The 26,529-nt window shown below is 41.4% G+C and overlaps 1 protein-coding gene across 5 annotated transcripts in view; it reads left to right on the top strand.

Moving 5' to 3' along the window:
* The first annotated feature begins 18,793 nt into the window (after positions 1 to 18,793).
* Positions 18,794 to 26,529, top strand: part of ZNF638 (zinc finger protein 638) — a 151,953-nt gene continuing 144,217 nt past the window's right edge. For all 5 annotated transcript variants that reach the window (XM_021924935.2, XM_021924937.2, XM_003908798.3 and 2 more), the window contains exon 1: positions 18,794 to 18,950. In XM_021924935.2, coding sequence (XP_021780627.1) covers positions 18,835 to 18,950 — 116 coding nt within the window. In that variant the 5' untranslated portion in view covers positions 18,794 to 18,834. The remainder of the gene's footprint in view (positions 18,951 to 26,529) is intronic.

Here is a 26,529-nt window from a genome sequence, read left to right on the forward strand (position 1 = left end):
GTGGTTTCTGGATATGGAGTAACCTAGTCAGACATGGGATTAAACAGTTGTATAGTACAAAGTCTCAGGGTTCTACAACTCTCCTACAGTAATGTAGGAGACAAGGTAATGATGGTCCCTATATTTATGCAGACTGGTGACCTTGGTTGCTGTGGATGAACTGTCAAGAGCCAGAACTAGAAGTGAACTACTAATGAGACTAGTATAATAGTCTGGATAGGAGAAGAGGAGGGCCTGAGCTAGGGTAGTAGCCATGAAAATGAAGAAAAGGTAAATATCAGAAATGTTTCGGAGGTAGATCCAGTAGAACCATGAGACAGGTAGAAGCTTGGAATGACTCCCAAGTGTCTGGCTCACGGAGGATGGTGGTATAATTTCCCAAGTCAGAGATCACAGGAGGAGAGACCAGTTTGAAGGGAGAGATGACAGATTAAGATTTGGATGCGGGCCAGGCACGATGGCTCACGCCTGTAATCCCAGCACTTTGGGAGGCTGAGGTGGGCAGATCACCTGAGGTCGGGAGTTCGAGACCAGCCTGACCACCATGGAGAAACCCCATCTCTACTAAAAATACAAAATTAGCTGGGCGTGGTGACACATGCCTGTAATCCCAGCTACTCAGGAGGCTGAGGCAGGAGTATCACTTGAACCCGGGAAGTGGAGGTTGCGGTGAGCCGAGATCACGCATTGCACTCCACCCTGGGCAGCAAGAGTGAAACTCCTTCTCAAAAAAAAAAAAAGATTTGTTGATTCTGAGGTGCCTGAGGGTATGTCCAGGCATCATTTGGACATATAACAGAGGCCTGGGCTATAAATAATATCTTTGGACCTTAACAGTATATATTTAGTAATTAAGGCCATGGAAGTGAATGGCATGGCAGTTGGAGAAGACACAGAATGAGAAGGGCGTAGACCCAAATAATGGGAATTAAGATGTTTAAGGGACTGGCCAAAGAAGAAGACCCCCATAAAGGATTTTCTGAAATTATTGAATAGGTAGTAAAAGAAACAGAAGCATCTGGTGTCAGAATACCTACGACAGGACAGAATATTAATAAAAAGAGAAAGTGGTCAGTAATAACCCATATCTCAAAGAGCAAGGATGACAAGGACTGATAAGTGGCCATTGAATCTGGTAATTATAAAGTCACTGGTGCCTTTGCAAGAGCAGTTTCTCTGGAGTGGTGGGAATAATGAACAACAGGCAATGGACAAGGACTTAGTACAGAGTGAAGAGAAATATGAGTTCCCTAAACAGGCAGGGAAAGAGAAAGGGGCATTGAAATCGAAAATGGCAGGGAGAGGAGGGAAAAGGGGTGGGCGAGTGGGATGACTCAAGCCTTTGTCAATTATACTGCAGGCCTTTGTTTGTGAGAGAGGCAGGGTGGTGCAGTGGTTAAGAGGACAGGCTTTGGAGCCAGGCTGCCCGTATTTGTGTTGAGTTTCACCACTATTTACCAGCTGTCTAAACTTGGGCAAGTTACTTAATGTCTTTGTCCTCAGTTTCCTCATCTGTAAAGGATAATTGTAACCACTTCTTAGATTTATGTGAGTGCTTAGAAGCAACCAATAAATATTAGCTCTCATTATTATTATTATTATTATCATCATCATCATCGTCATGATCATTACTACACATGTAAACTCTGGCATCTTCTCTCAATAATATCTACTGCTCTTGTTGTGGGGCAGTGATTTTCAAAGTATGATCCAGGTCCCTGAAGCTCTCTCAGAGGGTCTGGGAGATCAAAACTATTTTCATAATACAAAGATACAATTTGCCATTTTCACTCACATCCTCTCACAAGTGTACACTGCAGTTTTCCAGAGGCTACATGATATTGCAGCAGATTGATGTAGAAACAAATATGAAAATCCAGATGTCTTTTATTAAGCCAGACACAAAAGTAATTTTAAAAAATGTCAAAGAATGTCACTCTTCTCATTTATTTTGGTTGTGGTTTAGAAACTATATTTTCCATAAAAATGTTTTATTTATGTTAACATGTAATGGGTTTATTTTTGTTAGATGAATGCAAACTAAATATTTAAAAAATTTATCCATTAACATTTCCAAAATGGTAAACATTCAAAAGATATCCACAAAACAAAAGCTCTTGGAAGCTATCAATAATTTCTAAGAAAATTATTAGAAAGGGAAACTAACACCTAAAAGTTTTGAGAATCATTGCTCTAGGGACTGAATCAGAATCAGAACAAGAAGTGTTCACTAGTTTGTACTTCTTTCTCTGGTCACACAAGACCACTTGCTTTTTCCTAAGGAAATAATTTATGTTTACAGCTCTGAATCTTTGGTGTGCACTTCCCTCAGTTCACCTTTCTTTGACTGTCAAAACTCCGCATATCCTATAAGACACTTATCTTCTCAGTTTCATTGGCTTACAGTGATGAGGGTCCTCAGCTTACCTTTTCAGAAGCTGCCCCAAATCCAGCGTCCTTATATTCCTTCCCGTGGTCTCCTGTTTACCAACCACAAACATAGCGGTAGCTAGCCTCCAAACTGAACAGAAGTGGGAGAAGAGCCCTCTTCCAAATTCTTTGTCAAACTTTATTACCTGGGCTCCCAAGTAACACTTCTTGTTCACTGAGTCTCATAAAACTGCTACTTTGGTTTTTGCTCACAAGCCCCTTTCTATCACAGTCAGTTTCGTCCTGAGTGAGAAATGCAATATTACCCTTCTCCCTATAACTTCATCTTTCTTGTAGTATTTAGGGGGTCAAGCACTAAAAGTATTTTCTTCATAATAGTAGCACTTCTACCAGGTTCTGAACCTTATTTTAAGCTCAGCTGGGATTTCCTGTTGTCATCACCATCATCATCATCATTATTCTAATTCTTATATACATTCTGACCCCCACAATAATTCTGTAAGGAATATATAATCCCATTATGTTAGTTATCTATTGCTGTGTAACAGATTACCCCCAAAACGTAGTGGCTTTAAACATTTATTATCTCAGAGTTTCTGTGGGTTGGGAATCTGGGCTGACTTAGCTGGTTCAGCTGCTTCAGGGACTCACAGGCTATAATTGAGGTGCCGACCGGGGCTGTGGTCATCTCAAGCCTCGACTGAGAAAGATTTGCTTCCCAGCCCATTCACATGGTTGTTGGTAGGATTCAGTTGCCCAATGGCTGTTGGCTAGACACCTCTCTCAGTCCTTCCCACATGAGGCTCTCTAAATGACAGCTTGATTCATCAAAGTATATAAGCTAAAAAGGCAATAGAGAAAAATCCAGTAAGAAGGTAGTCAGTCTTTTGTATCCCTATCACGGAAGTGGCATTCCATCACTTTTGCACAATTCTATTTTTTAGAAGCAAGTCACTAGGTTCAGCTCACATTGAAGGCAACAGGATTACACAACGGCATGAATACCAGCATCATTTAGGGTCATCTTAAAAGGTAACTGCCACACGCATTTTCCTTGATGGTGAAACTGAAACTCAATGAAGTTGAGTAATTTGATGAAGATCACTCAGTTAATAAACGGCAGGGTTGGATTTGATCTTAAGTCTTTCTGACCCCAAAGCATACCTTTAGGATTTCATACATTACATTATCACTGTGGCAAACAATTTCCCCCATTTAACTGCAGCCTAATAAGGGAAGGAGGAGCTTGTGCTCCCTATGGTGACAAAAATGTTGGTAAATAAACTGATGGATGAATACATGAATCAATTAAAATATTAATAGTCCATGTATTGGAATTGTACACACAGAAATTACGAAACCAGGGTTCTAACTAAAAAGCCAGGACAGTAAAATAGAGCATGGATCAAACTAAGAGAAGGGTGAAAATGGGCAACCCAGATAAACTATTGACCCCATGCAGTTCTTCAAATTTCTTTTTCCTTCTGTGTGAAATATGGGCTTTCTATTTTGGTTGGCAGAGATGAATCCTGTACGTTGCCAGAATCCAAACAGTAGAATGACCAAGAATACTCAAAAGGCATTCTGAATAAAACTATATCCATGCCCCATCCAAAATGTATTAATCGATTTATTTTGGAGATAGGATATAATTTTGTCTCCCAGGCTGGAGTGCAGTGGCACAATCCTAGTTCACTGCAGCCTTAAACTTTTGGGCTCATGCTATCCTCCCATAGCTAGGACCACAGGGGCATGCCACCATGCCCAGCTAATTTTTTATTTTTATTTTTGTAGAGCTGGGGTCTCGAACTCCTGACCTCAAGTGATCCTTCCTTGAGGATCCTCCCTTGAGGATCCCAAAGCACTGACATCCAAAGCACTAGGATTACAGGAGTGAGCCACTACACCGGACCAACAAAATGTATTTAAACTACATATTTATGTGTGTTTAACACAGAAAGTCCTAACCTATGTCACTATGATGCTAGAAAGGAAAGAAAACGGTAGCAGCCAAAATATTTATGCTAGAAGAGATGGAAGGAGCAGAAAGTTTCATGCAAATTTAGTTGTTTGGATTATTCCTTTACCTCATAATAATTGGGTTATTTATTAATAAAATATTACCTGTAAAGGTTACATTTTCAATAAATCAGATTTTATTGGTGGATATTTTTGACATACATTTTGTCCGAATAGTTCTGTAGTTCCTGCTTTTTATGGGACCTCTAAGATGCTGTCAGGAATATGATGTTTTGCTATGGAAAGGGACTGACTTCTATCACCAGTTTACCAGTCAGTGACAGCTTGCTGAGAAATAGTTGCTGGACCTCTAATTTTCTTTCTTCTGTTATACCCTTAGATGTTAGTTTCTGGTGAGGACAATCACTCCGAAGAACTGATAAGAAGCAGTAACAGTGTAGCCCCGCATATGAAGGGGAGGAAACTAGCAGTAAAGAATTCCTGGCCGGGTGCGGTGGCTCATGCCTGTAATCCAGCACTTTGGGAGGCTGAGGCAGGCAGATCGCCTGAGGTTGGGAGTTCGAGACCAGCCTGACCAACAAGGAGAAACCCCATCTCTATGAAAAATACAAAATTAGCCGGGTGTGGTGGCAGGCATCTGTAATCCCAGCTACTCAGGAGGTTGAGGTAGGAGAATCGCTTGAACCTGAAAGGCCGAGGTTGCAGTGAGCTGAGATTGAGCCATTGTACTCCAGCCTGGGCAACTAGAGCAAAACTCCATCTCAAAAACAAAACAAAACAAAAAAAAGATTTCCTGTGATTGTGATAGTCTCACTTTATTAGCCCATTTACACAGAAATCATTTTTTAAAATCCTTTCTGAGGCCAGGCGCAGTGGCTCAGGCCTGCAATCCCAGCACTTTGAGAGGCCGAGGCTGGTGGATCACCTGAGGTTAGGAGTTTGAGACCAGCCTGGCCAACATGGTGAAACCCCGTCTCCACTAAAACTACAAAAATTAGCCAGGTGTGGTGGCAGGCACTTATAATCCCAGCGACTCTGGAGGCTGAGGCAAGAGAATCGCTTGAACCCAGGAGGCAGAGGTTGAAGTGAGCTGAGATCGTGCCATCGCACTCCAGCCTAGGTGACAAGAGCAAGACTGCATCTCAAAAAAAAAAAAAAAAAAAAAAAAAAAAAAAAATTCCTCTCTGAAAAGTGGGAATGGGATGAACACACTCCTGAAAACATAAAATTTTAACCTAGCTATTGAATAGATCAGTACAACATAAGAAGCCACCCTAGAGAACAGTCATGTAATAGTGGTCCTAGCTTTTGTGGTTTTCCTAAAACATCCCCAGGTATAAGCATCACAGCTAGGTGGGCAATCTCTCCATAGCCTGGCTACCTAGAGACATAAATTTAGTGGCTGGGCCCTAAGCTGTAACTATCTGATTCTTCCATTCTACTTTCTAGTTCTGTTAATTCAGTAAGGAGTTTTACAGAAAATCACCAGTGAAGAACTTAGTCTCTAGAAAATCCTAAACTTAGTAAAACATTTAGACACTTCTGCGAGATCCTATAAGCTTGCTGATATTACAGAGTTGAGGAGTCACCACTTGGAAGTTTAGTCTATATAGGGGGAGGGTTGAAGGTGACTATCTCTGTAGGCTTAAGCATTACAAAAGTGGTAGCTTCATGACAATGGGGCAGTGCATTTAAATTTTTTTTCAATTGTCGAACAGGAATTTTATTTTCTCTGAAGATTTTGCCAAAGTGCCCGGGATATTACTGTTTATAAGATTAGATAGGTCATTTGCTGTTGTCAAATAACATTTGCAATTACTGAGCAAGACTCCTTTAGCCATAAATCTATGCTAACCTGTCCAGGACATTCATTCCACAACTCTTTGCTGACAGTACACAAGTTATCATATAGCTGCATGGGAGTGTGAGGTACAGTTCTATTTTCAGCTCACCCTTTGGCTTGCTCTATAACCTTGGGAAAATCACTTCTAGGCCCTGTGCCACAGACCTGCCATTTGTAAATTAGGGCTGTTTAGTAATCCTCCTCTGGCCAGGTCAATGGAAGTCATGAATTCTGGAGCTGGGCAATTAAGAACTTCTAAACGCTCCCTGAGAGTGCTATTTACACATTCATTCTTTCGAACTTTATCACATACATAATGTGGTATACATACTTCTTGAACATTTGATCATATTTTTGCTCTAGTAACACTTCAACATAGAATACATTAGAATGATTTTCCTAGCTGGGTACAGTGGCTCGTGCCTGTAATCCCAGCACTTTGGAAGGCCAAGGCGGGTGCATTGCTTGAGCCTAGGAGTTTGAGTCCAGCCTGGCAACATGGCAAAACCCCATCTCTATAAAAAAAACACAAAAATTAGCTGGGTGTGGTGGCATGCACCTATAGTCCCAGCTACTCAGGCGGCTGAGGTGGGAGGATCAAGTGAGCCTGGGAGGTCAAAGCTACAGTGAGCTGTGCACACACCACTGCACTCCAGCCTGGGCAACAGAGTAAGATCCTGTCTCAAAAAACAAATGATAATAAAAGGATGATTTCTCTAAATCTGGATAGTCTCACCTAAATTCCTTCCAACCTTACTGCTAAGAGAGAGTATAAATTATTATATTTTACATATTCATTTCCATTTCTCCTACCCATCATACAGGTACACTTGAATCATGTCCACTGGATTTCATGGAGGCAGGAGCTTAACCAGGATCCATTCACTCTGTTTTAGTTAGTAGATGGGAATCAATGTTGTTAGAACAAATGGACATTTTAAAAAAAAAATTCATACATTTAAGCCTCTCATAAACTTAAAACACCTACATTTACATCATGTTATCTTCTTATCCTTATGTAAGGAAAATGTCAGCTAGAGCCTTCTTCCCCTTTGCAATCTAAATAAGATCATCCCAGACATCCAGTTTGGGTGTCCATAGCCCTTCAAAGATTACCATCACTAGTAATTTCTCTTTTTTTTTTTTTTTTTTGAGACTGTGTTTCTGTCACCCAGGCTGTAGTGCAGTGGTATGATCTCAGCTCACTGCAGCTTTGACCTTACTGGCTCAATTGATCCTCCCACTTCAGCCTCCCTAGTAGCTAGGACTACAGACACATGCCTGGCCAACTTTTTTGTAGAGGGCATTTCATCATGTTATCCAGGCTGGTCTCAAACTCCTGGACTCAAGTGATCCACCCGCCTCAGCCTCCCAAAGTGCTGGGATTACAGGCAAGAGCTGCTGCACCTGGCTGATTTCTGAGGGGCTTATTTCCTTCTGTCCTTTCTACTCCTGAGTCCTTACTTCTACGTACACTGTCTTTTCACTGTTCCAACCACCTTAACATCAGCCTTTCCCTCAGTTGCTACAAAACCCCATTCACATAAAGCTTTAGTGAGATTTTAAGATTTGGAAAAATAACTTTAAATGTATATATTAGACACTCTTGTTCTATAAAAAGTCAATTTTTCAACCCTTTCCCCAGAGATTCTCATTATTCCTTAATTCTGTGTACCACCCAGCCTTCTCCCCTTGACTTGTGTCTCCCCTCCCCTGCTTGCTTGGCTCAACCCTTCTCACCACTTTATTTTTCTCTATCTCAGGAGGAAAAATTAATTTCTCTCAGGGTTCAGGCAGGGCAGTTTTTCTTGTGTTGCCAGGGCTTCTGCTCATACCCATATTTTCAGAATGTCATTTTATACCCGAAACAGATTATCAGGGTATTTTCCCACATAAAGACAGGTTTTTTTTTCTCCATAAGAATAATTCTGGTACTATGTCTTACTAATTTATCTTCATTATATTCAACAATGTAGACTTATTTATGTATAGTCATCACATTTGCAAACTAATTAGTATTCTACTTTTCTCATTATCTTATACATACCTTCCCGTTTATTATTATAATATAGCCCATGTTTGCTACTTTAACATGTTTCCTCCCAATTATTGGGTATTTGATTAGTTTTGATGATATTCCCAAATGTAGATTATTAGCTGAAAACAAACAGTTTCATAGATTGTGTGCTTTGCTACAGCACTCTTGAAAACAGTTGTTCTAATAAATAATTTTATCAATTTAACTCCATCAATATTCTCTTTTTAAATTTTCAATTAGCACTGCAGCAATACTAATAATTTCCCCAAAATTAACTTTTCTGAGTTTCTTCATGTGTGAACTATTTACACATATGCTTTGTTTTGTTTGTTTGTTTGTTTTGTTTATGAGACAGAGTTTTGCTCTTGTCACCCAGGCTGGAGTGCAATCTCGACACACTGCAACCTTTGCCTCCCAGGTTCAACAGATTCTCCTGCTTCAGTCTCCCAAGTAGCTGGGATTACAGGCATGTGCCACCATGCCCAGCTAATTTTTTGTATTTAGTAGAGACAGGATTTCACTATGTTGGCCAGGCTGGTCTCGAACTCCTGACCTCAGGTGATCCACCTGCCTTGGCCTCCCAAAGTGCTGGGATTACAGGCATGAGCCACTGCGCCCACCCTACACATATACTTTGACCTTGTTCAGTAAAATCTGGGTATTGATTTTAACAGCTTTATCAAGATGTAATTCAAATATAATTTCTCCATTGAAAGTGTACAATTCCATGAATTTTAATATGTTCACAGAGTTGTGCAAATATCACCACAATTTTACAAAATGTTATTATGCCAAAGATTGCTGGGTCATATGGTAACTCTGTTTAACTGTTTCAGTAACTACTAGACTGTTTTTCAAAGTGGTGGTACCATTTTACAATCCCACCAGCAGTATATAAGGGTCTGAATTCCTCCACATTCTTGCTGTGTTAGTTTGCTAGGGCTGCCAAAACAAAATACCACAAACTGGGTGGCTTAAACATCAGAAATGTATTTGCTCACAATTCTGGAAACTTGAAATCCAAGATCAAGGTATGAGAAGGTTTGGTTTCTCCCAAGAGCTCTTTCCTTGGCTTGCAGATGGCTGCCTTCTCATTGTGTCCTTGCATAGCCTTTTCTCTGTGCACATATCCCTGGTGTCTCTTCCTCCTCTCATGAAGATACCAGTCATATTGGATTAGGGTCTCACCTTTATGACCTCATTTAACCTTAAGTACTTGTCTAAAGGGCCAATATTCAAATATAGTCACATTGGGGGTTAGAGCTTCAACACAGGAATCTTAGGGGGATACAATTCAGTCTATACACTTGCGAACACTAGTTACTATCTATCTTTTTGATTATAGCCATTCTAGTGGCTGTGAAGTAGTATCTCATTATGGTCTTGATTTGCATTTACTTGATGGCTAGTAATGTTGTGCATCTTTCAGTGCTTATTGACATTTATAGAACTGGCTATTCAAATCTTTTGCCCTGATTTATTTCCTTCCTTCCTTCCTTCCTGCCTGCCTGCCTGCCTTCCTTCCTTCCCTCCCTCTCTCTTTCTTTCTCTTTAAGACAGAATTTTGCTCTGTCACCCAGGCTGGAATACAGTGGTGCTAACTCTGGCTCACTGCAAATTCTGCCTCCAGGTTCAAGCAATTCTCCTGCCTCAGACTCTTGTGTAGCTGGGATTATAGGCATGTACCACTACACCTGGCTAATTTTTGTGTATTCAGTAGAGACGGGGTTTCGCCATGTTTCACTGGTCTTGAACTCCTGGCCTCAAGTGATCCATCCACCTTAGCCTCCCAAAGTGCTGGGATTACAGACATGAGCCACCGTGCCCGGCCCTAATTTATTTCTTTGTTATAACAGATATTAATTCTATAATAGATTACTTGCATTATATAGTATATTGGTGTGTGTATATATACACACATATATACATACACATACACTATATTGTATACTATAACCATATAGATATCAAGCAGACTAGATGCTGCCACAGGATAATTTTTTTTACATCTTGGGGATAGTGATAGCCTTTCTAGGAAAGACTAAAAGCAATAACAAAAAACCCTAGAAAGTTAGAAAAAGTAATGTGACTATCAAATCAAAAATAATTCAGCCAGGTATGGTGGCTCATGCCTGTAATTCCAGCACTTTGGAAGGCCAAGGTGGGTCAATTGCTTGAGTCCAGGAGTTTGAGATCAACCTGGGCAACATCGCAAAAACTTGTCTCTACAAAAAATTAGCCTGGCATGGTGGCACATGCCTGTAGTCCCAGCTACCTGGAAGGCTGAGGAGGGATGATCACCTGAGCCCCTGAAGTTGAGGTGAGCCCCTGAAGTTGAGGTTTCAGTGAGCCATGGCTGCCACTGCACTCCAGCCTGGGTGACAGAGTGAGACCCTGTTGCAATAATAATAATAATAATTCACTGCAAAAATACAGTAAACAAGCCAAAAGACAAGGGGGGTAAAGAATAAGCAATTTATTCACATTGGACTAATTTCATTATTTTATATATATGTGCATGTATACATATCTATGCACTACAATTTTTAAAAAGACCAACAACTGAATAGAAAATTAAAAATTAAATTTGATAATGTACTGTATGGAGGTGTGTTGAAACAGTGGTCCTGACAAATTGTTATGGGGGCCACAACTGACATGAACTGTATGGAGATCAATTTGGTAACATATATTGAATGTTTTAAGTCCCTACTTTACAATATAGTCAACACATACATACACACATTTATAATTTTTCTTAACCTATGGAATGTCTTTGAAGGGATATGCAAGAAACTGGTCAACAGTGGTAGTCTAAGAGGAAAGAAAGCTGGGGGCAGGGGGCAGTGGAGGATGAAAACTTTCTTTTCACTGCACATATTTTTGACAGAATTGAAAATTTTTACCATGTCATGCATATTATCTAGTCTTCTGTACTAAAAAAAAAAAAAAAAAGGAAAAGAAAATGACAGGTGGATATAAGACTGAATGATTTGAAAGCTATTGCAAGATGGCCGATTAGAAGCAGCTGCAGTCCACAGCACTCACTGAGGGGAATGTAAAGGCGCGAGTGAATTCAGCACCTTCAACTTTAAATATCCAGGTTCTTGCATTGGGACTAACTAGGCAAATAAGTCGACCCACGGAGAATGAAGAAAAGCAGGGGGGTGGGGGACAACAGCCCATCTGGGAGCGACAGGGAGCCAAGGGAACCCCCATCTCTAGCCAAGGGAAGTAGTGAGTAATTGTGCGACCCTGCCTGGGAAAGCACGCTTCTCCTACAGATCTTTGCAACCCCATGGATCAGGAGTTCCCCTGCTGAGCCCATGTCACCTGGCCACCTGGGCCTTGGGACCAAAGCACAGAGCTGTGTGGAATCTTGGCAGAGCAGCCGCTGAGGCACACACAGAGACTAGGGAGTTTTACATACTCCAGCCCCAGGATCCCTGGCAAGGTGGGAAATCCCTCCCTACATCTCCTTAGGAAGGCGGCTGAATGCAGGAAGCCAATCAGCATCATTCTGTGGACCCCACTTCCATCGTACCCCACGAGTTAAGACCCAGTGGCTTGGAATTCCAGCCAGCCAATGGCAACAGGCTGGAATCTGCCTGAGACTGGTCTAGGTTCCAGAGAGGGAGGGGCGGCCGCCGTCTCAGCAGTTCAGTAATAGACTCAGCGGTTCCAGCCTAATGGCTTTGAAGAATACAAATGGTCCGAACGAGGAAGGGTCCCCCACAACGCAGCACAGTGGCCTTGCTAGATTGTGGTCAGACTACTTCTTTAATCAGGACTCTGATCCTGGGCAGGATCTCCCTTCAAGGGCTTCAGACACTCCAGCCAGAGTTCTACAAATAGAGCTCTCATCTCTCTTTGGGATGGAGCTCCCATGGGGAGGGGCAGCTGCCATCTCTGTGGTTTGGTTGACTCAACCATTCCAGCCTGCTGGCCAGAAGAATACAAATGATCTGGATGAGGAACGGTCCCCCCAACGCAGCACACTTACTCTACCAAAATGCAGCCAGATTGCTTCTTTTTTTTTTTTTGAAATGAAGTCTAGCTCTGTCACCAGGCTAGAGTGCAGTGGTGCAGTCTCAGCTCACTGCAACCTCCACCTCCGGGGTTCAAGCGATTCTCCTGCCTCAGCCTTCCGAGTAGCTGGGATTACAGGCATGCGCCACCATGCCAGGCTAATTTTTGTATTTTTAGTAGAGACGGGGTTTCACCATATTGGCCAGGAGGGTCTCCATCTCCTGACCTCGTGATCCGCCCACCTCAGCCTTCCAAATTGCTGGGATTACAGGCGTGAGCCACCGTGCCCGGCCCAGACTGCTTTAAGCAGGTCCCTGATCCCGTTCCTCTTGACTGGGTGAGATCTCTCAACAGGGGTCTCTAGCCACCTCCTACAGGTGTGTTGGGGCAGGCAACAGGTCAGTACTCCCCTGGGATGGAGCTTCCAGAGGAAGGACCTGGTTGCCATCTTTGCTGTTTTGTATCCTTCACTGGTGATACTTCCAGGTATGGGAAAAACTGAGGCAACTAGGGTCTGGAGCAGACCCCTAGCAAACCACAGCAGCCCTTCGGTAGAGTGGCCTGGTTATTAAAAGTAAAACAAACAAACAGAAAACAACAATAACAACATCAACAGAAAAGAAAGACTCCACAAAAACCCCATTCAAAGGTCAGCAACCTCAAAGTTCAAAGGCAGATAAGCCCACAAAGATGAGAAAGCATCAATGCAAAAACACTGAAAACTCAAAAAGCCAGAGTGCCTCTCCTCCAAATGACCACAACACCTTCCAGCAAGGGCACAGAACTGGACTGAGGCTGAGATAACTGAATTGACAAAAGTAGGCTTCAGAAGGTGGGTAATAACGAACTTTGCTGAGTTAAAGGAGCATGTTGTAACCAATGCAAAGAAACTAAGAATCGTGATAAAACAATACAGAAGCTGATAGCCAGAATAGCCAGTTTAGAGAAGATCATAACTGACCTTATGAAGCTGAAAAGCACAACATGAGAACTTCACAAAGCAACCACAGGTATCAATAGCAGAATAGCATGAAAAGGAATGAACAAAACCTCTGAGAAATACGGGATTATGTAAAGAGACCAAACGTACAAATGATTGAGGTACCTGAAAGAGATGGAGAGAATGGAACCAGGTTGGAAAACATACTTCAGGATATCATCCAGGAGAACTTCTCCAACCTGGCAAGACAAGCCAACATTCAAATTCAGGAAGTGCAGAGAGCCCCAGTAAAATACTCCATGAGACCATCAACCCAAGACACATAATCATCAGATTATCCAAGGTTGAAATGAAAGAAAAAATGTTAAGAGCAGCCAGGAGAAAGGCCAGATAATGGCCAGGTGTGGTGGCTCAAGCCTGTAATCCCAGCACTTTGGGAGGCTGAGGCAGGTGGATCACAAGGTCAGGAGATCGAGACCATCCTGGCTAACACGGTGAAACCCTGTCTCTACTAAAAATACAAAAAATTAGCTGGGCGTGGTGGCGGGTGCCTGTAGTCCTAGCTACTCGGGAGGCTGAGGCAGGAGAATGGTGTGAACCCACGAGGAGGAGCTTGCAGTGAGCTGAGATTGCGCCACTGCACTCTAGCCTGGGCGACAAAGCGAGACTCCGTCTCAAAAAAAAAAAAAAGAAAGCCAGATCACTTACAAAGGTGACCAGACTAAGAGAGTAACAGCTGACCTCTCAGCAGAAACCCTACAAGCCAGAAGAGATTGGGGGCCAATATTCAATATTCTTAAAGAAAAGAATTTCCAACCCAGAATTTCATATCCAATCAAACTAAGCCTCATAAGTGAAGCAGAAATAAGATCCTTTTTAGACAAGCAAATGCTGAGGGAATTTGTCACCACCAGGCCTACCTTGCAAGAGCTCCCAAAGGAAGCACTAAATATGGAAAGCAAAAACCATTATGAGCCACTACAAAAACACTGAAATACACAGACCAGTGACACTATGAAGCAACCAGATAAACAAGTCTGCAAAATAACCAGCTAGCATCATGACAGCAGGATCAAATTCACACATAACAATACTAATCTTAAATGTAAATGGATTAAATGCCCCCGATTAAAAGACACAGAATGGCAAGCTGTATAAAGAGCTAAGATCCATTGGTATGCTTTCTTCAAGAGATCCATCTCATGTGCAAAGACATACATAGGCTCAAAATAAAGGGATGGAGGCAAATTTACCAAGCAAATAAAAAATAGAAAAAGGCAGAGGTCACGATCCTAGTTTCTGACTAAACAGACTTTAAACCAATAAATATCAAAAGACAAAGAAGAGCATTACATAATGGTAAACGGTTCAATGCAACAAGAAGAGCTGACTATCCCAAATATATACACACTCAATACAGGAGTACTCAGATTCATAAAGCAAATTCTTAGAGACGTACAAAGAGACTTAAACTCCATGCAATAGTAATGGGAAACTTTAACACCCCACTGACAATATTAGATAGATCATTGAGAGAGAAAATTAACAAAGATATTCAGGACCCAAACTCAGCTCTGGATCTAAAGGATCTGATAGAGATCTACAAAACTCTCCACCCAAAAACAATAGAATATACATTCTTCTCAGTGCCACATGGCACTTTCTCTAAAATTGATTACACAATTGGAAGTAAAACTCTCCTCAGCAAATGCAAGAGAACTGAAGTTATAACAGTCTGTCACACCATAACACAATCAAATTAGCACTCAAAATTAAGAAATTCACTCCAAACCACACAACTACATGGAAATTGAACACCTGCTCCTGAATGACTCTCAGGTAAATAATAAAATTAGGCAGAAATCAATAAATTTTTTGAAACTAATGAGAACAAAGAGACAATGTACCAGAATCTCTGGCATGCAGCTAAAGGAGTGTTAAGAGGGAAATGTTTAGTGCTAAATGCCCACACCAAAAAGCTAGAAAGATCTCAAGCTAACAACCTAACATCTCAACTAAAAGAACTAGAGAACCAAGAGCAAAGAAACCCCAAAGTTAGCAGAAGACAAGAAATAACCAAGATCAGAGCTGAAGTGAAGGAGACAGAGACATAAAAAAACCTTCTAAAAAAATCAAATCCAGGAGCTGGGGTTTTGAAAAAATTAATAACACCACTAGCTAGATTAATAAAGAAGAAAAGAGAGAAGAATCAAATAAACACAATCAGAAATGATAAGGGGTATATCACCCCACAGAAATACAAACAACCATCAGAGAATACTATAAACACCTCTATGCACATAAACCAGGAAGTCTAGATGAAATGGATAAATTCCTGGACACATACACCCTCCCAAGACTGAACCAGGAAGAAATTGAATCCCTGAATAGACCAATAACAAGCTGTGAAATTAAGACAGTAATAAATAGCTTACCAACCCAAAAAAGCCTAGGACTGGCGGATTCACAGCTGAATTCTACCAGAGGAACAAAGAAGAGCTGGTACCATTTCTACTGAAACAATTCCAAAAAATTGAAAAGGAGGGACTCTTCCCTAACTCATTGTATGAGGCCAGAATCATCCTGATACCAAAACCTGCAAAGACACAGCAAAAAAGGAAACTTCAGGCCAATACCTTTGATGAACATCAATGCAAAAATCCTCAATAAAATACTGGCAAACTGGGCTGGGCATGGTGGCTCATGCCTGTAATCCCAGCACTTTGGGATGACAAGGCAGGCAGGTCACTTGAGGTCAGGAGTTCCAGACTAGCCTGGTCAACATGGCAAAACCCCATCTCTACTAAAAATGCAAAAAATTAGTCAGGCATGGTGGTGCACGCCTGTCATCCCAGCTACTCAGGAGGATGAGGCAGGAAAATCGCTTGAATCTCGGAGGTGGAGGTTGCAGTGAGCTGAGATTGTGTCACTGCACTCCAGCCTGGGTGACAGAGCAAGACTGTCTAAAAAAAAAAAAAAAAAAAAACTCGCAAACTGAATTCAGCGGCACTTCAAATAGCTTATCCACGACGATCAAGTAGGCTTCATCCCTGGGATGCAAGGTTGGTCCAACATACAAAAATCAATAAATGTGATTCAACACATAAACAGAACTAAAGACAAAAACCACATGCAGAAGACCTTTGATTAAATTCAACATTCCTTCATGTTAAAAAACTCTCAATAAACTAGGTATTGAAGAAACACCTCAAAATAATAAGAGCCGTATATGACAAACCCACGGCCAGTACCCTACTGAATGGGCAAAAGCTGGAAGCATTCCCCTTCCAAAGCAGCACAAGACAAGTTGCCCTCTCTCACCACTCCTATTCAACATAGTTTTGGAAGTTTTGGCCAGGGCAATTACACAAGAGAAAAAAATAAGGGGTATTCAAATAGGAAGAGAGGAAATCAAATTATCTTTGTTTGCAGATGATATGATCCTATATCTAGAAAACCCCATTATCTCAGCCCCAAAGTTTCTTAAGCTGATAAGCAACTTCAGCAAAGTCTCAGGATACAAAATCAATGCGCAAAAATTGATAGCATTCCTATACACCAATAACAGGCAAGCTGAGAGCCAAATCATAAATGAACTCCCATTCACAATTGCTACAAAAAGAATAAAATACCTAGGAATACGGCTAACTAGGGAAGTGAAGGACCTCTTCAAGGAGAACTGCAAACTACTGCTCAAAGAAATCAGAGAGGATACAATCAAATAGAGAAACATTCCACGCTCATGGATAGGAAGAATCAATATTGTGAAAAAGGCCATACTGCCCAAAGTAATTTATATATTCAATGCTACTCCCGTTAAACTACCATTGACATTCTTCACAGAATTAGAAAAACTATTTAAAATTCATACGGAACCATAAAAGAGCCCAAATAGCCAAGACAAAAAGAAACAAAACTGGAGGCATCACATTACCTGACTTCAAACTGTACTACAAGGCTACAGTAAACAAAACAGCATGGTACTGGTACAAGAACAGACACATAGACCAATGGGCCACAATAAAGAACTCAGAAATAAGATCACACAACACTGTTGGTGGGAATGTAAATTAGTTCAATCATTGTGGAAGATAGTGTGGCAATTCCTCAAGGATCTAGAACCAGAAATACCATTTGACCCAGCAATCCCATTACTGGGTATGTACCCAAAGGAATATAAGTCATTCTACTATAAAGACACATGCACACGTATGTTTACTGCAGCATTATTTACAATAGCAAAGACATGGAACCAATCCAAATGCCTATCAATGATAGACCGGATAAAGAAAATGTGGTAATATATACATCATAGAATACTATACAACCATAAAAAAGAATGAGATCATATCCTTTGCAGGGACATGGATGAAGCTGGAAGCCATCATCCTCAGCAAACTAACACAGGAACAGAAAACCAAGCACCCTATGTTCTCACTCATAAGTGGGAGTTGAATATTGAGAACATATGGGCACAGGGAGGGGAACAACACACACGGTTATGTTGAGGGGTGGGGGGCAAGGGGAGGGAGAGCATTAGGACAAATACCTAATGCATGCAGGACTTAAAACCTAGACGATGGGTTGGTAGGTGCCGCAAACCACCATGGCACATGTATATGGATATGACAAACCTGCACGTTCTGCACATGTACCCCTGAACTTAAAAGTTGAAGAAAAAAAGAAAATGAATGTGGATTGTTCTCCATTGCAAATCATGGCCACCAGAATTCCAGGGTAACAAATCTCTTAGTTGTCCTCTGGCTGAAATCTCCTCCTCCCCCATACCCTGCCCCATATCACAATAAGCCTTTTTTTTTTTTCCAGACACTGGGCTGAAGTGGCGAGATCATGGCTCATTGCAGCCTGCCGCCTCAGCCTCCTGCCTCAGCCTCCCAAGTTTTTCTCACTTTTTCCCTTGTTCCTTTTTCTGTGTTCCTTAAATCAGAAAATAGTCTCCTGTCACCTGTCTGGACTCCTCCCCGTGTGCCTGCTTTGCCAGGTTTAGGTGAGGTGGACACAGAAATAGCGGAGTTGTCCTCTGGGGTGTGTCCTAATCCAAAACAGATTCATCCCGGGACCACAGGCAGGCGCCACGGCTACCTGTTTTTTGACGTTGGAATGTGCCTTATGTGGGCTCCCCTAATTACCTGTTTTCATATCTGCTCATCCACCGGAATAACTGGGGGATCCTCGAAGTGGAAGCTTTTTCTTATTCCCATGTGTCCCCAAGCACTGTGGCTGGCCCTAAATAGGTGTTCTGTAAACAACAGGCGAAGAAATTACTAGTTTTAAAAACGACAGAAAGACCCCCGCAAAAGCAGCAGCGCGTGCGGAACACCTTAGGCCTCACAGACCTTCTGTTTGAGGAATTGCTCCCCCAATCCCAGACCGCTCCTGGTGGGGCGGGCGGGAGCGTAGGACCGCGGAGCCTGCGGCGTTGCTCCGCTGCAGGGCAGGAGCCGGGCCCCGCCCCCGGCTTCCCGCGCTCCGCGTCCATTGGCTGGCTTCGGGGGTGGGCGGGCCCCGCCGCGCGGAGTCCTGCGCCTTGAGGCTCAAGCGGCGGCGTGCAAGGCGTGTGAGGCGCGTAGAGAGCAGCGCGTGCCGTCGGCGATGCCCCGGGACGGCGTTCCTGCCGGGAATACCACCCCGGCGGCAGCCCAGGCCGCCGCGCGGAGCCTGGATTCTGCGACTGCCGGGGCACCGCAGGTTTTGGACCCGCTGAAGCGGTGAGCGCTGCCTTTGCCCTATATCCCCCGCCCTCGCCCGTGCTCTGGGGCAGTTGGCAGTGGGTGGGCAGGAAGGGGCGTACCGGCAGGGCGCCCCACATTGGCGTCCCCGCGTCGCGGTAACGAGGTCTGGATTTCCCCCGTGAATATCATTCCCCAGGCTGCCCGTCTTTAGTGCTAAGTTGCATGGGCGGGTGTGCCATTCGGTCAGCGAATAGCAGCAGAACGCCTGGCCGGGCTGGCGCTTTCGCGTACACTTGTCTCGGCCTCGCAGTGGCAGCGCCTCCTGCGAGTCTGCACCGGCTCAGTGGACGCGCCGCGCTGTGCACGCGGGTCTAGGGAGACGGCGGTTCTTGAATGATCCCTCTCACTGCAGGATATCTGGGAGCGGTGGACTGAGGGGGCGCAACGTGGCTTCTGTGTCGGTGAAATCACTTGGACCAGCTCCAGTTCTTTTTAAAGATTACTCTTGTAAAAAAAAAAAAATACATTGTAGAATTGCATAATATGCTCTATCTCATCCAAAAATAGTTTTTGATGTCAGAGTAGTCATATGAACGCAGCATTGACCTCTTTACCCCCCTAAATAATAAGTCTTGAGCTTCTTATTGTATGGTAATAGATTTCTTTCATGAGAGAAATTTCTCAGAGAGTTAATCCACTCTGTCTCCCCTACTGCAAGATCCCGCTGCAGTGGTCCTAAAAAAGAAAAAGAAAAAGAAATTTCTCATAGTACAAAAGAATAAAGTAGCCACGCTCTGTGTTTTGAATCATCAGTTTTGAGGGATTTTTTTTTTTCCACTTTGCTTAGGCGTTCTTTCACCCACAACTACACCCCCAGGTTCCAGATTTTGGAATGGAGTAAATAACGCCCCCCGCCCCGGCCCCCATCCATTTAGTCGAAGGATAGTCAGCCACTGGGCTGCGGGCTCCGGGCTGTCCCCAGCGTGGGAGAGGCTGTCCTGCTGGCCCGGCTGTTTATTGCAGCGATTTGGATGTTCCAAGAGTCACGAGGGACACTGCTCGCGTCCCCATCTGGGGGGTCACTTCATAGCAGCATCAGCTCTTTCTTTTCATCTTTCTTGCCTGAGTCTGCCTCCGGTCCTCTGGATGGAGCAGGCTGCAACGGACGCTCGGAGTAATGAAGTGAATTGCTCTTTCTTGATACAAATGAATACTAGTGCTGTACTGCCTTCTCCCTATCTTTGTGGCGTTTGTGTGAGCTGCTGAGAGCGGAGAGTGGAGAGAATGATAGACATTTTGCAGAAGCAGAACGCTCTAGTGTTATGTCATCCTTCTTGGCTCTGGTTTCTAGGTCCAAGTTCTGGTGACATTGTTTCAGCTTGCTTTGCCCTTTCCCAGGCCCCTGGGTTGGTCTGAGTGGAAAAGGAGTGCCTATTTCTTACCCCATAAGGATTAGGAAAAGGGATTGCTGACTTGAGAAAGAGGTGCTGTAACTTATCCTCTCCGGCCAGAATTCTGAGGATTGGAAGATTATGGATTTTTTAAAAAATGAAGGCAGATGGAGGGATTGTAGAATACTGTAATTGTTCTTAGTAGGATGTTGGGAAATAGAAATGCTGCCCTATTTTATTCAGCAATTAGGGAAAGCTTAAGTACTTTAAATGCACCCTTTTACAATTGCCAGTGTTATTGTGAATTGTCTTGTAAAACCAAAAAGCACCCCCAATGTAGCCTTTCTGTAAATCTTTTACATAGGCTTAAAGGATTTGGGTCGGGATTCTTAGTGTCTTTGTAGTTAATTTTGTGTATTCGAGGAAGGGGAGCTACGAAATGTAGTACTTCCATACCTTTTGCCTCTGGGGATGTTTTTTGGTGGCAAGGAAAACTTAGTGCTGATTTAAGAGAATAGAATGGTTTAAGGAATTTGTTGGGGATTGCTCATTTAAAAAAATGCCTTATGATTTGGTAAATTGTATGGTATTGCTATATCTTATCCAAAATAATTTTCCATTTCAGGGTAAACATTTGAATGTACATTTATACTTCTGTTTCCTAAATAATAAATTTTAAGCTTTCTTATTTTGTTTTCAGTCATCAATTTTGAAGGATTATTTTTTCCCGAATTTGCTTAGGTTTACTTTCATCTACAACCACATGCCTGGGTTCTAAATTTGGAATGGTGCTAATAGTATCAAATGTGCAATTCTGGGTGTATGTGGGTGGATGGGATGGCTTATAGGTTGTATTAAAATTTTATTTTTTTCTCCATTGAAATGTCAGCACCAGCAGAAACTATTAATATTATGACATTTTCTCCTTCAAGAAATGGATATGATGATAAAATGCTTTAGTAATTTTGAACATTATGACCACTAACATTAAATGCTGTGATTTTTTAAAATGGCATTCAATTAGAAAGTTTTGATAACTTCAGTCTTTCTGTTCTCTCTCAGTGATGTGCCATTACTAAAAGGTTTTTTCCCCCACCTCTCTCCAAGGCCTCAACATTTTCCTTACTGCATTCATGTAGGAGCTGTGGTTTTGGTATGAAGGTTCAGTCCCCTTGCTTCTGACTTACATGTGCAAAAATCTACAGTTTGAGATCTATACCAAGGTTTACTTGGGTAGCAGAATTCACAGCTTGAATCAGTAAAGTATCTTGTTTCCTCTGCTTTTGGGCAGGTGGGATCTTTGGAGTATCATTTTATTTTCATTATTTCCCAAGTTTCTGAAAATAGTTTTTGAAAATATTTTAATTTTGAATCAAGATAAAAAATGACTTAAATTTTTTTAATAAAAATTATTTGGGTAGACTATAATTTCACAGGGTTAAAAATTAAAAAGTTTAAAAAGGTATACAATATAAAGTCTCCATCTTTCTCCTGTTTCTCGTCTTCTCAATTCTCATTCTGACAATTTGCATGCCCTGGGTAATCATTATTATTAGTTTATTACTTTACCTCCCAGGATATTTTATACATATAAAAGTGAAAACAGGTTTACAGTTCCCCTTCTTATATGTATTTGCAGTTTTCTTCCATTTCTTTTGCCACTTGAAAATGTATCTGAGCAATCTTTTCTTATCAATACACAGAGAACATCCTCAATGAAAGGTTTTTGTTTTTTTTTTTTCTCTCTCTGAAAAGTAATTAGCAAAGAAAGAGAATAAAAGAAAAGAGGATGGCCTGTGCGGTGGTGGCTAATGCCTGTAATCTCAACACTTTGGGAGGCCTAGGTAGGCAGGTCACCTGAGGTCAGGAGTTCAAGACCAGCCTGGCCAACATGGTGAAACCCCGTCTCTACTAAAAATACAAAAATTAGCCGGGCGTGGTAGTGCCTGCCTGTATTCCAGCTACTCAGCTACTCGGGAGGCTGAGGCAGGAGAATCGCTTGAACTGGAGAGGCAGAGGTTGCAGTGAGCTGAGATCGTGCCTGGTGCACGCCAGCCTGGGTGACAGAGTGAGTCTCTGTCTCAAAAGAGAAAAGAGAAAAGATGGACCTTGAAGAGATGAAGAGTTTTCTTTGTGGTTGGAGTATTGAGTACAACACTCTTGTGTGAAAAAGGAATCACTTAGAGTATTTAAGCATGAGGTAAGGTGTTGTAAAACCTTCTAGTCTAAATAATTAAATTATTTTAAAAATTTTTACTTTAAAATCAAAATAATACATGTACATAATTGAACAAATAAAGCAGTTCTTGAAGATTTACCACAAAAATATGAGACACTTGTAAATTTCTTCTTACTCTGTTTCTCTCCTTGAAGGCAAACACTTTCAAATCCTTTAACTTTTTCTTCTAGTATTTACCTGTCTTTCTGAAAAAGTATACTCTATAACCACTTCTTGACTTAAATAATTTAGGTATTACTTACTTTTTTATAAATTAAGAGTTGATAAAGTGAGGATTTAACTCTTTGTTCTCTATTCTATATCCTTCTTCCATCCTCCCAATTTAGATTCTGTTATAATTTTTTGTTAAATTAGTAGTTAGGTTTTATATTATTATGACCAGGTAAACATGACTAGCCTTTGAGTCAAATGATAAACTAATTTACCTAATTTTCTTTCATCCCATGGTTAATTTTTTCCAAATGCTGCAATGCCATCAAATGGGCCAACAAATGTAAGGATTTATCAGTGCCATTTTTTCCTTAAACTTCCTTCCTATAGTTTCCATTCTTCATACTCTAATCTGGTCTGGTTCTGAGTTTGTAACAAACCTAAAGATTAATATCTTTAAAGAGATAAGAAAAGAGATTGCACCTATGAAATAAGAACAGGTTGCTATGAAAAGAAACCATAAGAGAACAAGAAAGAGCTCTATGAAATTAAAAATGTGATAGTCAAAATGAACTCTGAATAGAAGACCTAGAAGAGAAAGTTGTATAGGTTTGCATAGCTATTAGTCCTGGGACTTTCCTTTACCTTTCTCCTGATTTGGACACTCTGTTATCTAGATCATGAATCTGGTTTCCTCATTTTGCTGAAACACTTAGTCCAGTTACTTTCTAAGAAAAGATAAATTTTGTAAGTCCTTGCATGTCTTAAAGATGTCTTTATTCTACCTTTGCATTTGAATTACAGTTTGGCTGATTTTAAAGTCTAAGTTTTTTTCTCAGAATTTTAAAGGTTTAATTCTAGTGTGTCTGCTGTTAGTGTTGCTGTAAAGAAATCTGATATAATTAAGTTTCCTGTTTCTTTTTATATGGGTTGTTTTCCCTTTCTGAAAGCTTTTTAGTATAGTCTCTCTGGTTTTCTGAAAGTTTATGATTTTGTATCCCTGGTGTGATTCGTTTTTCATTTCTTGTGCTCTGCACTTGGTGGGCCATTTTAACCCGAGGACCTCCCTCCCTTTTCCCCCTAGTTTGATGAAATTTGCTTTACTAATTTATTCCTTTGCATTTATTCTGTTCTCTTTTTCTTTAGTTGGATTTTAGACCACCTGAATTGATCCTTTAATTTTCTTATCATCTCTCTACTATTTTTCATTTCTCTCTTTTTGTTTTTTTTTTCACTTTCTCTAGGTGATTTTTTTCAGCTCTTCTAACCCTTCCATTCAGTATTTCATTTTGATCATCATATTTTTAATTTTGTAGAGCTGTTTCCTGTTCTCTGATTGCTTCTTTTCAAAGCGTCCTGCTTTTATGAGTGTCATATATTTTCATATCTTTTTAAAGATATTAATTCCAAGTTTTGTTTTTGGAGTTTTCTTTTGTTTCCTTCATTGTTTCTGCCTTTTGGAGTCTTTATTCCTCTTTGGCTTTTCAGTTTATTCAAGGAGAAGCTTCCAGCCCTGTGCAGCATAGGCTGTAATCCTGGGAGTAGGGCCAGGGAGGGGGAATGTGTTGAGCGTCCCCAAGGCCACCCTCAGGTTCAGTGATTCACTAGGAGGACATACAAGACTCAGCATATAATCATACTGACAGCTATGGCTCGTTACAGTGAAAGGTTACAAAACAAAATTGGCAAAGGGAAAAAGGTGCATGGAGTGAAGTCTGGAAGAAACCAGGCACAAGCTCCCCAGTCCTCTGTCATTCCACAGGATGTGCTGAATGGTTGTAACCATACATGTGAAATGTTGTCTGCCAGGGAAACTCCTTAGACTTAGTGCCCAAGGTTGTAACTGGGTGCAGGTTATATAGGCACCCTCTGCCTAGCGTTTACCAAAATTCCAGACTCCCAGAAGGAAATCAGGTGCTCAGCATAAACCACTATTCTTACATTTTTACACTATTTAGGTACAGTGAGCCACTCTTATCAGTTAGGGAATGGTGGGAACCTTCCTGAAATCAAAGTTCCTAGACACCAGCCATGGGCCAAGCTTGCAAGTAAGACTTTCAAAGCATAGTAGTCTCAGGAGTGCCCTGTGAACTCTCTGCACAGGAGGATAGGGCCCCACAGTTAATAAATAGACTTTCACTTACCCTTCTTCTGCCTCATGCCTTGTTCATGCCCTCTACTGGTAAACTTGGAGGTCAAAGACTCTCCTGCTGTGGAATGAGATGGTCACCTGGCTGCCACAGGATGGGAGCGAGGCACTGGGAAAGGGTGTATCCAAACATTTTGTATGGGTAAACCATGACTAGATGAGCTGTTTTCAAACTGTGGACTGGGGCTCCTGACACCCATTTCATAATAATACTAATGTGATATTTGGCTTTTTCTCATGGGTATACAGTGGAGTTTTCCAGAGGTAATAGGATATTGCAATAGACCAGAGGCAGACATGTAAAACAGTGCCACTCTTATCACTGTTTCTTAAAAAAGTTAGGTTATTTTTCATAAAAATGAGTTTTTTATTTTTAAATGGACTAGTAATTTTAAATTTCTGTTTTTCTTTTTTTTTTTTTTTTTTTTTTTTTAGACCGAGTCTTGCTCTGTCGCCCAGGCTGGAGTACAGTGGCCGGATCTCAGCTCACTGCAAGCTCCTCCTCTCGGGTTCACGCCATTCTCCTGCCTCAGCCTCCCGAGTAGCTGGGACTACAGGCACCCGCCACTTCGCCCGGCTAGTTTTTTGTATTTTTTAGTAGAGACGGGGTTTCACCGTATTAGCCAGGATGGTCTCGATCTCCTGACCTCATGATCTGCCCGTCTCGGCCTCCCAAAGTGCTGGGATTACAGGCTTGAGCCACCGCGCCCGGCCTCTGTTTTTCTTAAGATGATAAATACTGATAGTTATACCTATATAAACAAAAGTTCTTTGAAGTCTCAATACTTTTTAAATATGTAGGTCTTTGGACTAAAGAGCTTGAGAAGCCTACATCTCCCATTTTTCTGAGTCTAGCAGGTTTCCCTTTCATAGTTACCTATTCCTTGTTATATGTATGTTGTAAAAGGATTTATCTAACTTATGTATTTTGTTTTATTTAACTCATCAATTAAATGAAGGAACCAGTAAGATGTTACAACCAGTTCAAAGGGAGAATCTAAAAAACAGATACATTTATAGATGAGGAATATTGAAGTGACCCACAAATGAAGGCAGCAATGGCTTCTTACATAGTGGAGGAGGGACATCGGTTGAACCTCCGCCAGACAGAATTTACATGCCTAGAGACAGTGTTATTTTGCTTTGCTATCTCAGTAGAAACTAGAAAGGTAAAATCATTCAACAACAATGAAAGGCTAGAATCAGCTAAGCTGGAAGAGGGTGATATAAATAAAGTTTAAAAGTTTTCCATTGAAACACACATTTTCCCCCGCAATACTCATCTAGAAAAGTATAGATTTTAATTTGCTTTCCCATCTAAAATTATCTATGCAAAAATTCTGATTGACAGGGATATTATATATATCATTGAAATGAACAAATTTGTGTTCTGAGTTTGTTTCGTTTGCTAGGTTGCTTGCTTGTTTTAAGCAAATTGTTTAGGTTCACGTGGCAAATCAGTGATGACTGAAATAGATGATCTGTTTTTATAGTTTATTTTCAAAAATGTTTGTGGGTACAGAGTAGCCATATATATTTATGGGGTACATGAGATGTTTTGATACAGGCATGCAAGAAGTGAAATGAGTACATCATGGAGAATAGCAGTGTCCATTCTCTCAAGCATTTATCCTTTGAGTTACAAACCAATTACATTCAAGTTATTTAAAAATATACAATTAAGTT

Source organism: Papio anubis, chromosome 14, assembly GCF_008728515.1.
Source record: "Papio anubis isolate 15944 chromosome 14, Panubis1.0, whole genome shotgun sequence".
NCBI classification, from domain to species: Eukaryota; Metazoa; Chordata; class Mammalia; order Primates; family Cercopithecidae; genus Papio; species Papio anubis.